At 30.6% G+C, this 19,723-nt stretch overlaps 3 protein-coding genes across 4 annotated transcripts; 2 read left to right on the top strand and 1 right to left on the bottom strand.

Moving 5' to 3' along the window:
- Window positions 1–41: 41 nt before the first annotated feature.
- LOC100142569 (DNA damage-regulated autophagy modulator protein 2) lies at window positions 42–5,798 on the top strand. Of its 2 annotated transcripts, XM_064356138.1 has the most exons (7): window positions 42–170; window positions 279–443; window positions 494–692; window positions 743–864; window positions 2,997–3,226; window positions 3,275–3,413; window positions 3,589–5,798. In XM_064356138.1, the coding sequence occupies exons 3-7, from the start codon at window positions 625–627 to the stop codon at window positions 3,765–3,767; spliced, it is 738 nt and encodes a 245-aa protein (XP_064212208.1). In that variant the 5' UTR covers window positions 42–170; window positions 279–443; window positions 494–624; the 3' UTR covers window positions 3,768–5,798. The 2 variants fall into 2 exon arrangements, with proteins under 2 accessions (XP_064212208.1, XP_008201266.2); XM_008203044.3 differs by having other exon boundaries at window positions 279–692.
- On the bottom strand, window positions 5,790–6,955 carry LOC662813 (DNA damage-regulated autophagy modulator protein 2). Its single transcript, XM_008203136.3, has 5 exons — window positions 6,676–6,955; window positions 6,502–6,623; window positions 6,229–6,452; window positions 6,022–6,151; window positions 5,790–5,975 (listed from the first exon to the last, which is right to left on the bottom strand). The coding sequence occupies exons 1-5, from the start codon at window positions 6,747–6,749 to the stop codon at window positions 5,806–5,808; spliced, it is 720 nt and encodes a 239-aa protein (XP_008201358.1). The 5' UTR covers window positions 6,750–6,955; the 3' UTR covers window positions 5,790–5,805.
- Window positions 6,956–7,116: 161 nt separating this feature from the next.
- LOC100142163 (proclotting enzyme) lies at window positions 7,117–18,181 on the top strand. Its single transcript, XM_008203137.3, has 5 exons — window positions 7,117–7,252; window positions 10,256–10,465; window positions 10,681–10,862; window positions 17,197–17,858; window positions 17,912–18,181. Exons 2-5 carry the CDS (start codon window positions 10,256–10,258, stop codon window positions 18,106–18,108), a joined length of 1,251 nt encoding a protein of 416 aa, XP_008201359.2. The 5' UTR covers window positions 7,117–7,252; the 3' UTR covers window positions 18,109–18,181.
- The last annotated feature ends 1,542 nt before the right edge of the window (window positions 18,182–19,723 follow it).

Genomic DNA, 19,723 nt, shown 5'->3' with positions numbered 1-19,723 from the left:
ATAAACTTTGTATTTTGGATGTTAACCTTGAATGCACTACCAGATTTAAAACTGAAACTGCAACAGGTAGCTAATAATCGCCCAGACGTGGTTTAGGAATGCTGGAATCCTTCCACAGTCAGGTTTTTGTGATAAAATAATTAATTAGTGATGCGTGAATTAGAATAGAGGTAAGTAGACACGCACTTATTTTTTTTTACTTGCTTGCTTCAAAATTAAAAAAAAATAGAATTGTCGGAGTTTTGAACCATTTTCAACAACAAATAAAAATATTTTAGGTGTTTTAGGTGAATTGGAGTTAACGAACTCTCGCCAGCACTTTTTTGATACAATCAATACTAAGTAAATTTAATATGAGCCGCCAATTTATAAAGAAAATAATTAAGCAATTCAGCTTTGAACGACGTTAGAACTGCATCCAGCAACAATATAATTTTTTATTTGTAGTCATTATCAAAAGTATCATATTTTGTAGTAATAATAATGTTTATAGATTTTATATTAGACGCAGACATACATATCCGTGCCGATACTTACTGTTCAAGCCTTTGAAAACTTAGTTACCATAAGTTAGTAGCAGTCCACACATTGTAACAAACGCAACCCTTTGGCAATAAATGCAGAATGTTTACTTATGCGTATATTATTCCGATTTTGTGCGCAGTCTGGTTTTTTCTGACTTTTATTGTAACGTGAGTATTTTTTTTCTAAAGAAGAACAGGGTTTAAAATATTTTTTCTAGGTATATTATTTCTGTCTGTAGACAGGATGTAATAGCCGTTTTTCCCTACATTAGCGACACCGGAACTTGGTCTCCGGAAAGTTGCATTTTCGGATTAATGCTAAATATTGGTGCTATAATACGTAAGTATGAACAATTGCAGGGTCAATACTTGGTGCACTTAATCGTTACAAGTCAGGGTCAAGTTTTGCATGTGCTTGAAACATTTTTAAAATAAAACATTACTTAAGAAAAATAATGTCAAGATTTTAATTAATTTCGTTAATGGTTTAATAACTTAAATTGAAAATCATTTCGTACTGTTTGATTATTTACTTAATCAATATTCTTCTACTATTGTTATTAGTTTATCATTATTTATCATTTGAATAAAATAATCGATAATTACTTTATCACTAGTCCAGGAAAATGGGAATTACACTTTCAAATTGAAGCTCTGATAAACTCACGTTTTGAAGGTAATTTATCTCAGACACAATTATGCCCAGTCAAGGTCCCGAATGGACCAACGACTCTCAAACCGGGTTTACAACAAAAATTGAAACAAATTACGATTCACTGTAAATGAATATTTAACGAAAATGAAATAAAACCAGTTTTTTTTGTTGGGGCCGATTTCAAAAAGAAATTTTTATTTTCTATGTAAATTTAGTGTCGATTTTACTCGTATCTTAGAACTCTTTTTCATAATCACTTTAAATGTACATTTAAAAACTAATGCTATTTTAAGTTTAATGTATGTAGGTACTAATTTTCATCCAATAACGTATATAATTTTCAAATTATGGAGTATTTCATGTGAAGTGGACTACGAAAAAATTTGACAACCAGAAATTGGATCATATTTGGGATAATTGTTTTCCTAGAAACCATGATTGTATTGATTGTAAATACGTAATGATTCTTTTGTATGAGGCTTATTTGTGATTATATTGACTTCTAAAAAATTGACGAAATATGAGACACAGAGTTTTTGGAAACTGTTATTCAAATAACTAATGCATAACAAAATATGGTGCTTTACATTGCAAATTTATTGTTCTCTGTGATTCTGAAATCTGATTGAAAATTTGAAATTTTTTTATGTAGAAAACTGGAAGTGAAGTTTCAAATTTAAATTTTAGTAAGTTGGACCATTTTTTTTCCATTAGCCAAAGTGGGATAAGACATTTTTTAAAATAAAATTAATTGAAAATACTCCAAGTTACTAAAATTCGGATTTGAAACTTTACTTTCGGTTTTCTACACGAAAAAAATTTCGAATTTCGAATATAATTTCAGAATCAAAAAGAATAGTTTCCAAAAACGTTATGTTTTATATATGGTCATTTTTTAAAAGTCGACACCTTTTTTAAAGCCGCCCACAAAAAAAACATCACGTATTTACATTCAATGCCTCTTATGTCACAAATTGTTAAATTAACATAATATGCGAAACATAATTGAAAGTAGCAGTTATTCTGCAAAACATACAGTAGGCACAAGATTACTGAAGAGATTAATTTAGAGAACAAAGATTTTTTCGAAAATAATGTTTGAAAAACTTTTATTTCAGAGTACTTTTCTGTAAAAATTAGTTTTTTAATTTTTACTTCCAATTTCAGAAGCTTCAATTTTTTATGTTCTCAGTATCTCGCATTTTTTTCTGTAAGACGAAACTTTGCCCTTACTGATTTTTTAGTTTTGTAGTTATTTTTCTTTGTCGAATTTATTTTTTATCTGTTCCAAATTTCTATAGCTTAAATTTTTTAAACTAAATGAGGGCAGTATTTTTTGCAAATTCTCACTCTGAAAAAAGTATTATTATAACAACACATCCAATATATTGAATTTTACCCTGTCTTAGCTTTTCAGATGAATTAATTTATCAGAACAAAAGTTTTTTCTCTTTGAAAAAATTGCTTTTCTGTGTGTCCTGCATTACACTAATCTTTCTAAATACAGTTTTACACACACATTCACAAAATCAAAAGCATTTCACAGAAAATTGTCAAATTTCTACTCGCAATGTGTTAGCAAAACTGAAGAAAACTGAAAACAACACTGAAGAAGTTAACAAAATAAGTTTGAACCTCCACATTTTTTAAAGTATGACTAGAATGTTTTTAAAGATTTTTCCCGTAATTTTCACTCGCTTCTCAACAACGTACCACTGAGTTGGTGCCCCAGTTTTTGAGCATCCTCTATATTAGAAATTAAAAATTTTCTGCAGTAGGTCCTAAAAGAATTACCGGGAAATTTTAATTTTTTTCAGAGGGTTTAATAGTTTATATTCGCTATCGCCAACTGAGCCATTTGCTGGGCAAAGACACGTTCTATCCAGAGACAGTACAGAAAAACAACCGGACTTCGCTCATTTTGGGCATTACTGCAGCTTTTGGCGTTTGCATTGTTGCTAACTTTCAGGAAACGAACGCTTTTGAAGTACACGTTTTTGGGGCAATTCTTGCTTTCGGGTTGGGGTCTGTATATCAATGCATGCAGGTACAATTGTACCAACTTAACACATTAAACTAATACCTCATTTTTCAGACCCACATTTCATTCAAAGTCTACCCTAATCTAGGAAATAAGACAATAAATATAATCCGAGTCATCTTTTCCATCGTCAGTTGTGTGACTTTTTTGGTCACTTTTCTTTTTGCAGGCCTGTCTCTTCTCCAGTTCAAAGGTATTTCACTAATTTCGTGTTCTATTTGTTTGAAATTTAAACACTTGAGACGGCGCTTCTGAAGTGCTCTTCTCAGTTATTGATTTAGATTAGGGAAGTTGTTCAGGAGGAGGACGAGTGAAGGCGCTGCTTGTTATTTTCCGAATGAAAATTAGTTGCTTTTGCTTATTTATAGGGGATGATCCTACGAAATGGTCCAAAGATGATGGGGGCTATGTGGATCATTTTATAAGTGCCATAGCTGAGTGGATTATGGCAGTTACGACTATTTTATTTTTGGCTTTTTACACATCTGAGTTCAAGAAGATCTCGTTCACGGAACCGCCACTTATCGAAACGACACAGCAAGCATAATTTTGATTTTTATTTAATTTCATAACTTATTCACGCACAAACACTCAAATAATTGCGTTTCGTAATATTTGACTTTGTAAAAAAGAATTACAAAGTATTTGTAAAATCAACATTTACTTTAGCCTTTATTTTTTAAACCACAAACAAATATGCACAGGGTGATCCAGTGCTGTCTAATCGGTCTACAACTTTTTTATTAGTTGAAATATTGCTATACCATTTTATTATCCAATACATTTATTTAAAGCAGGATGTTTTATATAGGGTGTTAAACGAAAATTATATTTTTTTAAGTGAAACTATACAGTCTGATCTTTAAGGGTCTACAATAGAGACTTTTTCTGATATAGCGGGAGCTTCATTTTTTTTATACAACGCAAATGAATTATTCTGAGTTCAACCAAATTATCTCCAAAATGGTTGAACTTCCGGAACGATAATACATTGGCTCCAGTTTTGAAATTACCTATATTAACTAACTATTTTTATTGCATTTGTAAAATTACCATTTGAAACTGACTAAAATATTTTTTAGTTGCTAGTCCTTACCTCACATCTTTAAAAATTTTCACAAATGTCAACTGTTAAATTGCAATGGTACTAAGATTTTTTGAAAATGTTGATCAAAAAATTATTATAACACTTTTTTTTAAATGGAATGATCTTATTTTTTTAGTGGCAATCAAAAGATCATCGATTTTGTAAAGACTTTTATCAAGTAAAATCCATTTTTTGTGATTATTTAGGTGTTGATAAAAGTCACCATAAATGTCGATGTTCTTTCGTTTGCTGTTAAGAAAATAAGGTCGTTTTTTTTGAAATAAAAATGAGTTACAATCTTTTTTTAATGATCATTTTGAGAAAATCATACTAACCTGGACTCTCGCTTATTTAATACAAAAAAAATTAATTATTTATTGCAAAGGGTTTATTCAGGCTTGTCATATTTTCAAAAGACCTCTAAAAATGAAAATTTTAACAAAATAAGTGTCATTTGTCAAAAACTGCTACAGATAAGTATTAACAACTTAAATAAAGTTTATTTACCTTGAAACGGTAAATTCAAAAATGCAATAAAAATGTTTGGTTTTTATTTAAAATTTCAAAAAAGCTCAAAAAAGAATCACTTTGTATATTTTTGCAAAATTAGATTTTACGTAAAAAAATAATCGTTGTATAAACTATTACAGGTTTATCTCTTGCTGTTTTGGAATTATCTAAGAGGTACGTGTAAGGGAATACATGGTGTTCCATTTGAAAAAAAAAGTCATTCAAGTTTTTGCGTTTTGGCACACACTGTACATTATCTGCGTGCTTTAACCAAAAGCTGACTATCTGTAAAACCACAAAGTATTTTCAGTTTTTGTGTTGCAAAATTGTCGGAAAATATTAATAAGCGTCTTCGCAGTGATTTTTCAAATGTTAGTCTTTTTTATAACGAAAAGTTGAAAAATTCTGATATGGAAAGAGATAAATGTGTAACAGTTTAAAAAAATCTATTATTTTTTCATGTAGAACCTAATTATATACAAAAATATATGGGTTGTTCTTTTTAAAAAAATATATATAACTTTTATAAATATTTTTAATTTAAAATATTAACTTTTTTTGTAGACTTTAAATAAATCTATCGGATAATGAAACTGGCATGGCAATATTTCAATTACCAAAAAAGTTATAGACTGATTACACACCTCTGGGTTACCCTGTATGAATTGTGTATGTACTTACTTATTATTTGTACTAGATCATTTTAGTTTATTTATGTAAGTAAATAATAAAAGACAATTACGGATTAGTCAATTATGAATAGATTAGAAATAAATGTAAATGACTTTCTAGAGTCGTATACCTATTTAAAAAAAATATGTCAAGCAGCCGTTGATTCTCACCTCAAATCTATATCTAAGACTTGTGAGATGTACGTACAATGATGTTGTAGTTTTGTGACAACGTTGAAGTGATTTGTTTATCTGAGCATTTTACGTTTGGAAGTTGTGCAATAATTAAATAAAAAGCACATTGTCTTAAGTTTTCTTTACTCATCAAGCGTGAAAACGATTTCTTTAAATCGAACCTGTTTAAATTCCACATAGTACGTAGCTACAAATGCCCCCATAACAATGGCCATAACCCACTCGGAAAAGGTTGCAACTAAATGTAAGCCATACCCGGCATGGTTATCACTCCACTTGAGCGCGTCTTTTCCTACAACATAAAGTTGAGACAATCAGAGTGAAGAATCTCAACGCACCATCAAACTTATTAAAGGATAAACTACTAAAAACGGACGTCAACACATACAAGAGTATGACCAACAAGCTCAAAAATATCCTCAGAAATTTCAGAAACCCACTCGAGTATGAGAACCAAGTCAAATAGGCCTGAAACAAAAAGTTTGTCAATCAATTTTCAAGCAGTTTTAATTTATGGTAATTTGCCCGCAAAGTTGGGAACTTACGTGAATAATGCAATACACCGCCCCGACCCCGAAAGCCATAAATGCTCCAATAAAATGAACGGTTATTTCCGACTTTTCTTGAAAGTTTGCCACTAAACTAATTCCTAGACAAGACAGCGAGCCGAAAAGGTTCGACCAACTGTTCAACGGTTTGAAAGCTTTGAGATAGCGTCTCTGCGGAATTAATTGCAATGTTCTATATCTAACATACATGGTGATTAGCACTGAAATTAACACTTGTAACCACCCATTTAAACACATTTTACTTGTTACTGAAAGCAGCCCCAAGGTTTAGCATTTGCCCAAAAATGCAACTATCGGGGGCAACTGTGCCCGTGTCACTGATATAAGGGAAAAGCTTAACGACATGGTCATTGTAAATCGCCACTAAGTAGCTTAAAAGAAAATAAGATTTGTTTGATAAATTGGATGATAATCAAGACGTACCTAGTTATGAATGTCAAGTAGAACCAAAATCCGGTCAGAATCGGCCAATAGTGAAGGCGGAACCGCATTTCCATTTTTATTTATTTTGACGCATTATAGACAGAGATTCGACAATAATAGATGCGAAAATTTACTACATCAAAGGGTTAGGTATCATTGGTTATCTTTTATCTCGTATTTGTTTCAGATAGGAGGTGTAATTATGTCATAATGTGTTTCCAGAAAACCGATTTATTTTTCAATCTCATTGGGATTATCTTATCATCAAAAGACAATCTGGAGATGACAGACAATGCTACCGTTTGTCATTGTCTCCAATTGGAACTGGTTGTAGATAAAAGCAACTTCTTATTCATAAATATAAATGCTTGTCCGCTGAGTCATAAAATAATGTATACAACCTCGCGGTTGTAATTAATTCAGATGGATTTCCCTTTAAACCCATTTCTCGTTTAAGAATAAACAAAACAGAAAAATTAACCTTGACAGTTGATGGTCGGTAAAATACCTAAATACCTGTTTCTCCTCATAGTACAGCAGAGGTGTCATTTATTCAGTGCTGCTCAAGTGACTTGTGGTAAGTGATTTAGTCGAAAATAATTAACACTTCCAAAGCTGATTAGAGTCCAATGTCACTCACTCTGCGACACTTTAATTAGTGTGTATGTATTTCGATTTAGGATAGATTTAATAAGCAATTTAGTCGGATCAAGTGGATCTAATGGAATTTGTGCAGAGTCGAGAAGCAAAGCAGACGATTTAAATGGCATTAGTGGCTATAATTGAATTTCGAAGCTTAGAAGGCTGAAGAGCAAGAGAACAACTGAATGATATTTTTCGATTTTGAAAATCAGATAACAAATATTTTCGCAGTGAAAATAAATCTTGTTATGTAATTAGGTTTATTGATGCTCGCTAATCTCCCGAGATCCCAGCGCTTTTAAACGTGCTTTGATGTCATTTGATAAAATTTCCTGCCGAAAAAAGCTAAAACAATTTGAACCAACACGCGCCTGCATTATTCCCAACCAAATTTAAACGAATCAACGTTACTATTTTGGGTCCGATGTAACCTCCAATAAGCACAAAATCGATAAATAGTTATTCGAGGGAGCGTTTTAACCTTCACGATTTCTTTGGGGGTTTTACGATTATGATTGCGTTTTCGAACGTTTAATATGTTCTCCTGAAAGGCTCCTATTGAGGGGACTCTCTCCCATTTCCGACTCCTTAAGGGATTGATTGTAATTCGCCCGGATTACTCACTTCTAGCTGATTGCAAGCAGAAATTTGATAAATAGGGATCGGATTTTTGGGAAGTTAAAGTTTATTTAGATGTCAAAAAAAACAAAAATTAAGTATTGCAATCTGGTAATTATTAATTTTATTGCAATAAATTTTATTACAAAAAAAAAAACAAAATACGTTTTGTAAAGAGCCTAAAGTTTCATATTGCACCAAAAAACTATACAGAGTGTCCGTTTTTCGAGCTCTAGCATAGGGATCAGTTATTATAAGTGATACGAGCTCGGTTAAATTAGAGTAAAGTTGGGCATTTTGATGCTGGACAATTATCTGAAAGAAAATTTGATGTATCGTTTTTAGTTTTTAAATAATTGTAAAAAAAACGGAAATTTGCAATTTTCGTTTATATTTTTTCTGGCGAAAACCAAAAGAACTATACATTTTTAACTAGGAAGTTTTTCAAGGAATTTTTTACCAGGAATCTAAATTTGTTATCGTATTTTCTAAGGCGTTCTTGATGTCAGAGTTACAACACTCAACTTTGGTTTTGTTTATGGACGCCATATTTTTATTTGTATTTTGGAAAAGTGTTTTATTCCTGATTACAATAATGTATCATATGATATGATCGAGTCTTACATACTGATTAAAATTGCGAAGAGTGCTTTGGAAAAAACGCCAACAATTTTGTTTTTAAACAAACTAGATTTTAGAAGTTTAATTGAATTTGGATCTAGAAGGTTCACGTTTCCGCCAAGCTTACTTATTTAAAAACTAAACATCATAAGTTAGAAGTTTATTTCTTGCAAAACAAAACAAGACAAAGTTATAAAAATTTTGCTCGCATATTTAATAGAACTGTCAGAAGATAGTTTGTTAAACATCATTTTTGGCGTCTTTTTCCAAAGCACTCTTTGCAAAAACGCTTTTTTCTTAATTTTAATCAGCATGTAAGATTCGATCGTATTATGTGAAACATCGTTGTAATCAGGAACAAAAAGACATTCAAAAAATACAAGTATTAAATATGGCGTCTATAAGAAAAACCAAAGTTGAGTGTTGTAACTATGACATCAAGAACGCCTTGGAGAAGGCGGTGACAAATTTAAATCTTTTGTAAAAAGTGTCTGAAGAATGTAAAACTTTAAAACTTTTTGATTTTTTTCAATAATTCAAAAACTAAAAATGACTAACCAAATTTTCTTTAGGTAATTGTTCAGCATGAAAATGCGCAACTTTGCCCTAATAATTTAACCGACCTCGTATCTCTTATAATAACTGAGATCCTCATGGTGGAGCTCGAAAAACGGACATCCTGTATAATTCTTTAACTTTTTTATTTTTATTTTTTTAAATTTTGTAAAATTAGAACTTTATAGTTTATTATAACTTAGTAAATTATGTAAAGTACCCAGTCAGTGTCTGCCATCGAATTTTGAACTTTTTGAATTAATTTCTTCTTTATTAATAGCACAACTTTCTCGTATACTTAAAACTTACTCGATAAAAAAATGGAAATAATGAGCTAAAATTTCGTTTTTTCCGATTACTTCAAATACTGCAAGAAACAGATATCAAAGATTTTGTGTAAAGTCTCCATAAAAATCAATGATTTTTTCATTGCCATTGGTAAAACAGGGTCATTCTATTTGAAACAACTGTGGTCATAATCATTTTTTGATCATCATTTTCAAAAAATTATAGCAGTCTTGCAATTTTTGGAAGACTCTTCGAACCTTTGGTTATCAAATGCAAAAAAGTTATTCACTTATTACAAAGAGTTTAGGAGTTGTGATATTTTGAATAAATTCATATAAATAAAAATTTGCATAAAAAAATAGAAAAATTATCTAACCAATACATAGGTACATTTTATAAATAGGTATTTCTCTAGACGATAAAAATTTTGTTTTACCATGAAGTATTCAGTAGGAAAAGTACCATTTTATCCTTTACGATGGAACATAATATATTCAGGATAAAAGTCAAATTAGGAATTTAGAAAAAATAAAAATTGTGTAAAATATTTACATTTTTAACAAATTAGATTTATTTCCAGGTGAGAAAAGTTTCCTAAGATCCGGTATCTGTTGCTAAATTTAAAAATCATTGCTAGTGGGTTTTATTATTTGTAACAAGCTTTAATTGCGAAACTTTTCCCTGCTTTAAAATCATTTGTTTCGCAGCAGGGTATCGATTCGTCTTGCTCCAGCTGTGTCTATAGATTCAAAGTAATTGTAATTGCGGGCAAAGTGAATTTTCTTGTTTAAATTGCCAACAAATATTTGTATTTCCGCGAACTTTGTGAATTTTGCAAGTCAGTGCATTTTTCCAGATGTCCATTTATCAGCTTGTGGCTGTTTCGTTGGCCTTCTTGGGATCGATTTTAGCTTTAAACTCGCCATGTCCTGATCTCTTCCATTACGATTCTACAGATGAGCCAAATCAATGGAGTGGAACCGTGACGCTGCTGTCAGATGATGAACTTCAAGGCGTCTGGGCTCGACTTATCTTTGATGAAAAGTTAACAGAGCTCGAGCTCCATGTAAGTTTAACACGGATTTGCGACTTTGAACTCGGCACTTGCGAAATAAAAAACCAATTTGCAAACTAATGAGAGCTTATTTGTTTTTATTGTTTACCATCAGTGCTTGAGTTAATTAAAACTGGAGTTGGAGTATTTCAACATGACAGGCCGGCCTTTTCACACCGCACCACAATGCCAATTTTTCGAAATAAGTGTTAACATTTGTGTTTTAGGACAATTTCGAAGTGGTGAGGGCTGATAACCAGCGCGAATATTTAATTAAAAACAGAGACTTTGTGTTGAAACCTGCAACACCAGTGGATGTCAAAATAACCGTTAAATACGAGGGGGATAAAATTCCCACCTTAATTGGCTATCGATTGAACGCCAAAATGGTCTGTCCCCCATCGAATGTGTGAGTGCGAGTTAATAAAAGTCCTTATTAATTTTTAACACCTGTGAAAGTTTCTCTTTTTTTGTTGCATGTGTATCTAAATGGTCATAAATCACACAACTGTGTTATTAATGTCGTAATTGTGCAAAGGCACGGCACTATAACTTTGAGATAACTTCTATTCAAGTAGTTAATTGCGACGTCCACTCAAAACAGATAAACGTATGTAAAGTGGGTCTAAAATTGGATAATATGCTAATTTTCGACAAATATGCAAGAACGAGCCTCTGTCCTAGAGAAGTTTATGAAATGGACAGAAACCACCCCAAGTTTGATCTATAATACATTGTAGCATCTGCACGTCGATGATTTACATAACATTTACATAAGTTGTTTCAATAAAGGACTGAAGCAAAAATATGGCTGTTGTTATCTCGGCAATCAAATTTTAAAAAAAGCTTCAAGTTTTAAAAATTTTAAAAGTAAATTGTAAATAGACTAGAATACAATAGAACTAAATTTTTATACCTGTATAATTCATATCAATTAAACTTAATTAATAAGTCTGTTTTACTTTGTTCAACACGTACATGATAATAATGTAGTCAGGGAAACACTTGTTTGTATTTTTCAATAATTGTTAAAACTAAACAAGTTTTAACAAGTAATACAAAAAATAAAAAATATAAATAAAAACAAAAAAAAATATTTACTCCTGAAACGATTTTTTTAACAACACTTTCTGAACCGATTGGAATTTTTTTAGGAATGTGTAAGAAGCTATAAAAGAGTATCCTAATGAACACAAAAAAATAATAGTTTTTTGGGGCCACCCACATTATTTTAATTAATAGCACAACTTTATCGTATTTTTGAAAGTTACTCAATAAAAAATCAAAATAATGAGCAAAAATTTCGTTTTTTGTGATTACTTCAAATACTGCAAGAGACAGATATAGAAGATTTTGAGTAAAGTTTCCATAAAAATCAATGGTTTTTTAAATGCTATTGCTAAAAAAGTGTCATCCTGTTTGAAACAACTGTGATCGTAATTATTTTTTTGATCATCACTTTCAAAAAATTATAGCAGCCTTGTAATTTAGCACTTGATAATTCTGAACATTTTGGAAGACTCTTCGAACCTTTAGTTATCAAATGCAAAAAAAAATATTCACTTATTGCAAAGGGTTCATGAGTTGTGATATTTTGAATAAATCTCTACAAATGAAAATTTGCATAAAAAAATAGAAAAACTATCTAACAAAAAAATAATAAATAAATAAAAATAAATGTAGTCAGGGAAGCACTTGTTTGTATTTTTCAATAATTGTTAAAACTAAACAAATTTTAACAAAAAATAAAAAAATATAAATAAATACAAAAAAAAGTATTTATTCCTGAAACGATTTTTTTTCTTTAACAACACTTTCTGATCCGATTGGAATTTTTTTTAGGAATATGTAAGAAGCTATAAAATAGTATCCTAATGAGCCAAAAAAATAATAGTTTTTTGGGGCGACCCACATTATTTTTAGTTTGCAGTGTTATAAGTTATAATACAAGAAGTTCATTTAACTATTCTACATTTATAAATTGTTCGATTAAATGTTTACCGTTTAGATGAATGTGTACAGATAATTGGTAAGATCGTAATTTTTAACAAACATTATTAATTTAGAAAATTGACATGTAATGAAAAAATATTGTTTATTTTTGTGAGCTGGCACGCTTAGAAGTATCTGAAGGGCGAATTTATGAAGAATTTATAAAAAAATTTGAAGTACATATAACATATGAAGTAATAATGGAAATTTGCCATAAAAAAGCCACATTGGGAATTTTATAAGAATCAAAAATAAAAAATATACCAGAAGCACTATTGGTAGTTTTTTAGAACTTTTATGAAACTGAAACATAATTTATGTGTAAGATCAAGAGAAGTTTAAAAAAATCATTGGCTTTGTAATTTGGCATCGTGTTTATCGATGCCAAGTAATTATTAAACTTTGTGTTTCTTTTAGAATTATTAAATAAGCAGAAAATGAATTACGTAAAAATTGGTTTAAATTTTCAGGACTTCTACACATTATTTCAGTTTTCGATTAATTGTTCTGAACTAATAAATTGTTTCGATTAGATATCAAAATGTGATGTTTAGGTGAGTGTCAATTTTGGTGCTAATTAATATAACTACAATATGTTCTTGTGAAACATTGTTTTTATTAATAATAATAACAAGTACAAAATAACTTTTTGTTTTTATCTTGGCTCTTCGAACTGAACCAGATATACCACATATGTTGTCACACTTGCGATCATCTAAAACAAATCACACCAATGTAATATCTAAAGACATTAAAAAACTCTTACCCAGGTAATATACGTGCAGTCGTACGAAAATAAACCAGAAATTTTTAAATCTATTTTACTGAAAACCGTTTTAATAGTAAATAAGACCAATTGCTAAAAATTTTGTTTAGTACTAAATTAAGTGTAAAAAACCCAACTAACATTATCGAAAGTTTTGAGATGCTTTTTAATGTTATGTAAAAGTTCAGCAACATGTAGCTTTAAAAACTTGTCCTAAAATCACAACTTTGATTTGATTTTTCTAAATCAAATTTAATAACCTGGTCGGAAATATCGTGCAAAATGACCGGAATCAGAAAATTTGTTAGTGCTGTGGTAGTCCCCCATATCACATTTGTTAACGTCGTAAACAAGAACTGCGTGTTCCCAACATTGTAGGTTTCAAGTACGAAAAAAATGCCAGTTGTTGTGACAATAATATCTCTGATAACTTTAACCACTATTATACTGTCAAATCCTTTTTTTATCATTGTGAAGTTTTGGCGTAAGACTGAATACACTTTAAGTATTTCTCTAATTTCGTAATTTGTCAAAACTTTGACTCTCAGCGACTTTAAGTAGCCATTAATTTCGCGATACTGGCGTTTTAAAACAACTAAGTAAGTTACTATAATAATCTCGAAGTGAAAATAAATAGAAAATAAAATGTAATACAAAATCATGTTCACTTCTTCGCCGACTAAATTAGCACAGTCTACCAGGCAACCGGTGGCAATTAAACCATATTTTGTCGCTAGTATGATCAAAACAACTTTTCGAACATCAGCATGGTACGAAATTCTCTTCTTCGTCAATTTTTCGATTCGTGTTTCAGTCAAATCTAACTCGGACAATATCCGAGAAAAATCTTTGCGTTTCCTGTAACTTAAGAAAACCGTACACGAATTGCTTATAAATAGAATCAACATTTGTGAAAAATTTATCCCATCATTCACCACCACGAAACCATCATCTGTGAAAACATTTTGAACACATAGAAAAAGCACAAGTGATAGAATCAATAGTCCGAAGAAATAAGTTCTTGTGTTCACACTAACAAATTTCTGATTCACTGTGTCAAATCTGTAGACTGGAAGGCCAGTGTATTTCCAGGCTGTCCAGATTGGGGAAACCACTTGGCTGAGATTTTGTGGATTGGCCCACATATTTTTGTTTATAATAATGTACTGTAACTAATGTAATTGACAATTATACTTTAGTTTAGGGTTCTGGAATTGATAAATTATTTCGATTACATGTTAAAACACTTAGATAATGATGGAGATAGTGTAACTTGCATTCAAATTGGGTTTTTTACTTTTTAACTTTTTTAACATTATCAAACAACAAAGCGAAAACTAAAACGGCATAAAAAATTAGCAAGCAGAACTTACAACAATTTTCGATCTTTAAAATGTTACTGAAGTGACATTAATTCTTCCTTGACAATTCAGGAAGACGTTAATAATGATCCTCGTAGATTTTGGGCACACATAAATAATCTGCAAACAAATAACTACTTACATGTTCCATAACGCTAATTTATTAAATAAGCCTGAAAACATTACAAATTTTGTGGTAAGTTTTTTCAGCAATCTTACTTGAATCCTACCTAGAAACAATCTTTAAAATGGAAAATAAAGAAACTGCTGACAATTTTTTTTCTTGCTAAAGGACTGTGCACGTGCATTTATTTTTTGCAATCTCGCCTAAAATCAGTTTCGAATGAGTAAAAGTTTTTAAATGTTTGAATGGTCTTCAGAAAAGGGAAAAAGAATTGAATTTCGATTATCGGTAGACATCATCAATAATCTTCCTAAAGTCTTTGAATACCTGCTTTACAGTGCTCTTTTCATTCACTGACACCCAACATGATTTTGTAAAAGACAGATCTGTTGTAATTAATCTGTTTTGCATAACGTAGTTGCTTACAGACATGTTGAATGAAGGCTTCCAAGCAAATGACTTTTCTAAAGCTTTTGATAACTTAGATCATGGTATGGTATACTTTTACTTAATTTATATAAACAGGGTTATCAACATCTTTAGTTAACTTTCTGAATTCTTACTTAAAAGATCGTGACTAAATTATTTTTTATCGCGGTTTTACATCAAAACAATACAAGTTTCTCTCAAGGTTCTACTTTAAAGCCTTTGCTATTAAATCAATGATATATAATTTGATCTGATATTTGATATAAGCTTTGTCTATGTCTTTTGGTTTCTTGGATACGGAATTTACAATACAAAATACACGATACAGAAAATACGCTTCTTAAAATACTTAATCTATGGAATCGATGGAGTCTATCTAGCTAAAGGTATCTCTCACTCTGATCTCTAAGAGATTTTTCATTTGTCAGCCTCGAGAAAAAAAATTTTTCTCTGTACTTTTTTGGTATAAAATTGTCAATTGTATACCTATAGTTGATTTCCCTAATTTATTAAATAGGTTACAAGTACATGTGTCAAGAATAGCTTTAGATCTAATACCCTCTTTTATTTACCTTGTCTATCTCGTCTTTTTTTTCTTTTCTCTTCTCTTGTCGCTCTTTTTCTTTTCTTTTTTCTTTTTTTCTCTCCATTTCTTTTGATTTATCTGTTCTTCTTTTCTCTTTTCTTTTCTTTCTTATTTTTAAGTAATTTATATAACTAGAGTTAAGACACGGATACAAAAGAGTTAAACAATAATTTAGAATATTGTAGGTGACACAAGTGTGACAGAGCGTTTTTTTTAATTGGAAATTAATTATTATGTACCATGATTTTGTTAACTATTTTAAATAAGTAATTAAAAAAGAGACATTATTTATAGAGTGTTATTCTTGATCAAAAATAACGCCCAATAATTTTATATTAAAAAAAAAGAATATTTAACTTGAGTGTTATTAGAAAATGTATGAATGGATGAATGTTAAACAGACTGTGCAATGCCGAAAGTGTAAAAAAAGTATAATAAGGGCCCTACAATAGAGCCTTGAGGTAGACCAGATGTAATGTTTCCACAGTATGACAATAAATTATTGTGTGATACATTAGTAATGAAATCTTTTCTAAAGAAGGAAGAATATTATGAAAATTTACAAAAGTATAGATTTGTTTAAAAATCTCTTTTTCTAATACTAACACGCCAGGGGTCATTATAATTTTGTTGTTCACTTACTTTTGGTAACGATTTCCCAACTTGGAAAATACCCAGATTCTAAACAAAAGTTTATTATGTAAGTTATGTGTTTATCAATAAAAGAACTGCAAAGCTATAACATTATGGCGTTTATTCTATCAAAATCTGCCACATTTGATTGGAAGTTAATGAATTAGTGATTATTTCATGTATTTTTTAAAGGTAGAAAGTGTAAAAAAAATATAATCTTTATTGCATGTATTTTGTTAATAACAATGAAGCGTTTTTTTATGAGGAGAACTTGAATTAAAAACAGATAAAAAATAATCATTGGTTTTAGTAACATCATGCGAGGGAATATGGGTGGCTTACGATATTTTAAACTATTTTTTTCTACTACATTTTAATATCGTTACAAGTCTGGTTTGGAAATTTAAAAATGAAGCTTTTTCTTTTTTAATTTGACAAACAAAAGTTTCAAAGCTGGCGAAAGTTTAGTTTGTTTAAATTTTGTTAGGGCTGTGTCTTTTTTTTTGTATAATGTTTCGCGTAACGGTATAACTTGGAGTCAGTATTATTAACGTAAGACATTTTACCTTAATTTTTGTAAATCTTGAAGGAAGTCTGAGCATAAATAATATCTGTAATCTCCATTAGTAACATAATTCAAAGTTTTTAAACTGATTTTCAATTTTAAGGTTCATTATAAAATCTGCTTTCTCATAATGTCATAATTCTCTCTGACTTCTGTTTGCCTCATAAATCGAGACAAAATCCAACGATAAGAATTAAACTCAGCCTATGTGCAAATTTATCTCTCTGGAAACTTTCACCGGTCCTTCAATCATTTATGATTCCGCACCTGAACGGTAACAATTTCAGCAATTCTGGCCAATTCTTCCCCGGAGACTTAAACACTAAAGATTTTTTGTCTTCTATCACCTCAAGCTCGAAAGTTTCCGCTTACGCTTGTGGAACTACTCCCCTGTCGGCAAATCATGAACGTGCAAATAAAAAGGCGCAAAATGGACAATGGCCATGGCAAGGAGCTATTTACATTCGCAATAACAGCGTTGAAAAATACGTCTGTGGAGCCACTTTGATATCAAACAGACACGTTTTAACTCCTGGCCATTGTGTCACTTATCTCAAATCAGAATTTGTAGTGCCTGCTCGTCTGCTGAGGGTTTATCTTGGGAAATATAGCCTTGATAACGATGGAGAGAATAAGGAAATGCAGGGATTCGGAGTGGAAAGAATACACTTGTATCCGGGGTATCGTTCGAAGGGGTTATTAAACGATTTGGCCGTTCTTCGCTTGGATGAACCGGTGATTATCAGTGATTATGTTAGACCGGTTTGCCTAAGCCCTCAGGATGAAAAACGGGACGGACTTCTAACCGGATACGAAATTAAAGACGAGGGATTGCAAAGTCTTGGCCAGGCCGAAGTTGAAGTCCTCAACGAGCAGGAATGCATCCAGAAAAACGAGTTTTTGAAAGGGTTTTACACAGATAATGTTTTTTGCACCAGTTACGCTGAAAGTGCGGTAACGTAATAATTTAGCGCGACACGAGGTTGCACTAACTTGTTGTAGACGATTCCGTCTGTGTTGGAGATTCTGGAAGTAGTTTGGTGGTCTTTAGAGGTGGTCCAAAGCCAGTCTGGGAGTTGAAAGGCGTCGTCACCATCGGCGTCGGACTCCAAAATAAATATGTATGCAATCGGGCGAGTACTGTCCTCCTTGTAGACGTTGCCAACTACTTGAAATGGATCCAAGAAGTCGCCTCTTAGAAATATTCACTTACTTTTATGGCCTTGTTTCAGTTTATTGTTTCTGCATGTAATAAAAGCTATTTGAACGCGATTAAGTTGGTTTTATTTCTTTATCCTTTTTGTTTTTTTGCTTCATCTATTTAGAAAGCGATTTTGGTGTGTTGCAAAAATTGCACAAAACACAAAACCAAGCAACTGTACTTTAAACGAAAACTTTTCACGGAAATTTTAAGCTAATACCTAAACAAAATAGTTTTTTACAAATTTGTTTTGTGCCTAAACTGAAGCATTACCACACAGCTGAATCCTTATTTATTTTAATTAAATGAGTTAAAAAATAGGACCGGTTTATAATAGAAGCGTCACTAGTTTAATCCGCAATTAAAAGCGTGTTTAACTGATCACGTGACCAGATTAAAGCAATTTGGTTGGTTTATTTGCGTTAACTTTTAACATCGAGTTAAATTAAATAAATAAAAATAAAACAAAGTTTTATATAAACCGGCTCATAGTTGTTTTAATTTTTTTGAAAAAGTGAAAAATCGTGTTTTGTGGCCCAGGTTTTAACGACAGTATACAGGCTGTTTCGTCTGAATTCTGCCTACTGAAAATATTTGCGATATGGCTGGTTTATGGAAGTCAGTATCAATTTTCTTGATTTAAATGCGATTTTGGATTACTCAACTTATTTAAAGATGTTCTAACAATGATTTTGATCAACTTTTCCTATAGTACGATATTTAAATTTTCAAATATTTCGGATTTTTTGTTAATAATTATAATAATTTAATTCCAACTACAATGCAGATACAATATAATAAGAAAAAACACCAACAAAAAAAATAGAAAAATAGACCTTTATTGTTATTAAATTAAAATTCTGAAAAAAAAACTAGATTTATTGTAATACAATTATATAATTTAAACCATTTAAACAATTGAGATGATGAAAGGTATTAGAGGTGGAAAAATAAAATGTAACCGGATTTCGGTTGTTTGCTCTAGGTACTATAATATTAACTTAATTAATAAAAAGGTAAAGGCTAGTAATCTAACCACATAAAGGTTTTTAAAGAAAAATAACACAAAAAAGTGCTTTTATTTTCATTAGTGAGAAGATCAGTTTGGTCATAAGTTTATAAGTAATGCCTTATAGGATATTTATAATAAATCTTAAAATATAAGTAATTAGCACAATTTAACAAATTTTCTTAAAACGTTTTCTAATATAATTATGTCAACAGCATTATTAGGATGGTTCTCAAATAACACAACAATATTTAAGTTTGGACATAACAAAAAAACAAAATAACTTTCTAAAGCAATACTTACGACTAGTTAACTGAATAATATGAAGGGTACCTAAAGATCAAACTACTATTTGAAAGTCTTTTAAAATGCGACAACTGCTTTATTTAATTCAGAAAAGTATATTATTATACGAGTTTTATAAGACGTTTTATTGTGGCACGAATGGTTTTGGAGCACGACGAAGGAGTGCTTCAGTAAAATGAGTGCCACAATAAAGTTTTGTAAAACGAGTGTAATATAGTATTTTTTCTATTTTCTTTTTTTGTTGTTTGTCTTTGTTTAGTTTAATTTATCAAAATCTGTTCAAACTAATTCCTTTTAA

This window comes from Tribolium castaneum, chromosome 4 (genome assembly GCF_031307605.1).
Source record: "Tribolium castaneum strain GA2 chromosome 4, icTriCast1.1, whole genome shotgun sequence".
Taxonomy (NCBI): domain Eukaryota; kingdom Metazoa; phylum Arthropoda; class Insecta; order Coleoptera; family Tenebrionidae; genus Tribolium; species Tribolium castaneum.
Note: the sequence above shows the minus strand (reverse complement) of the source record. Positions and strands in the feature narration are given on the sequence as shown.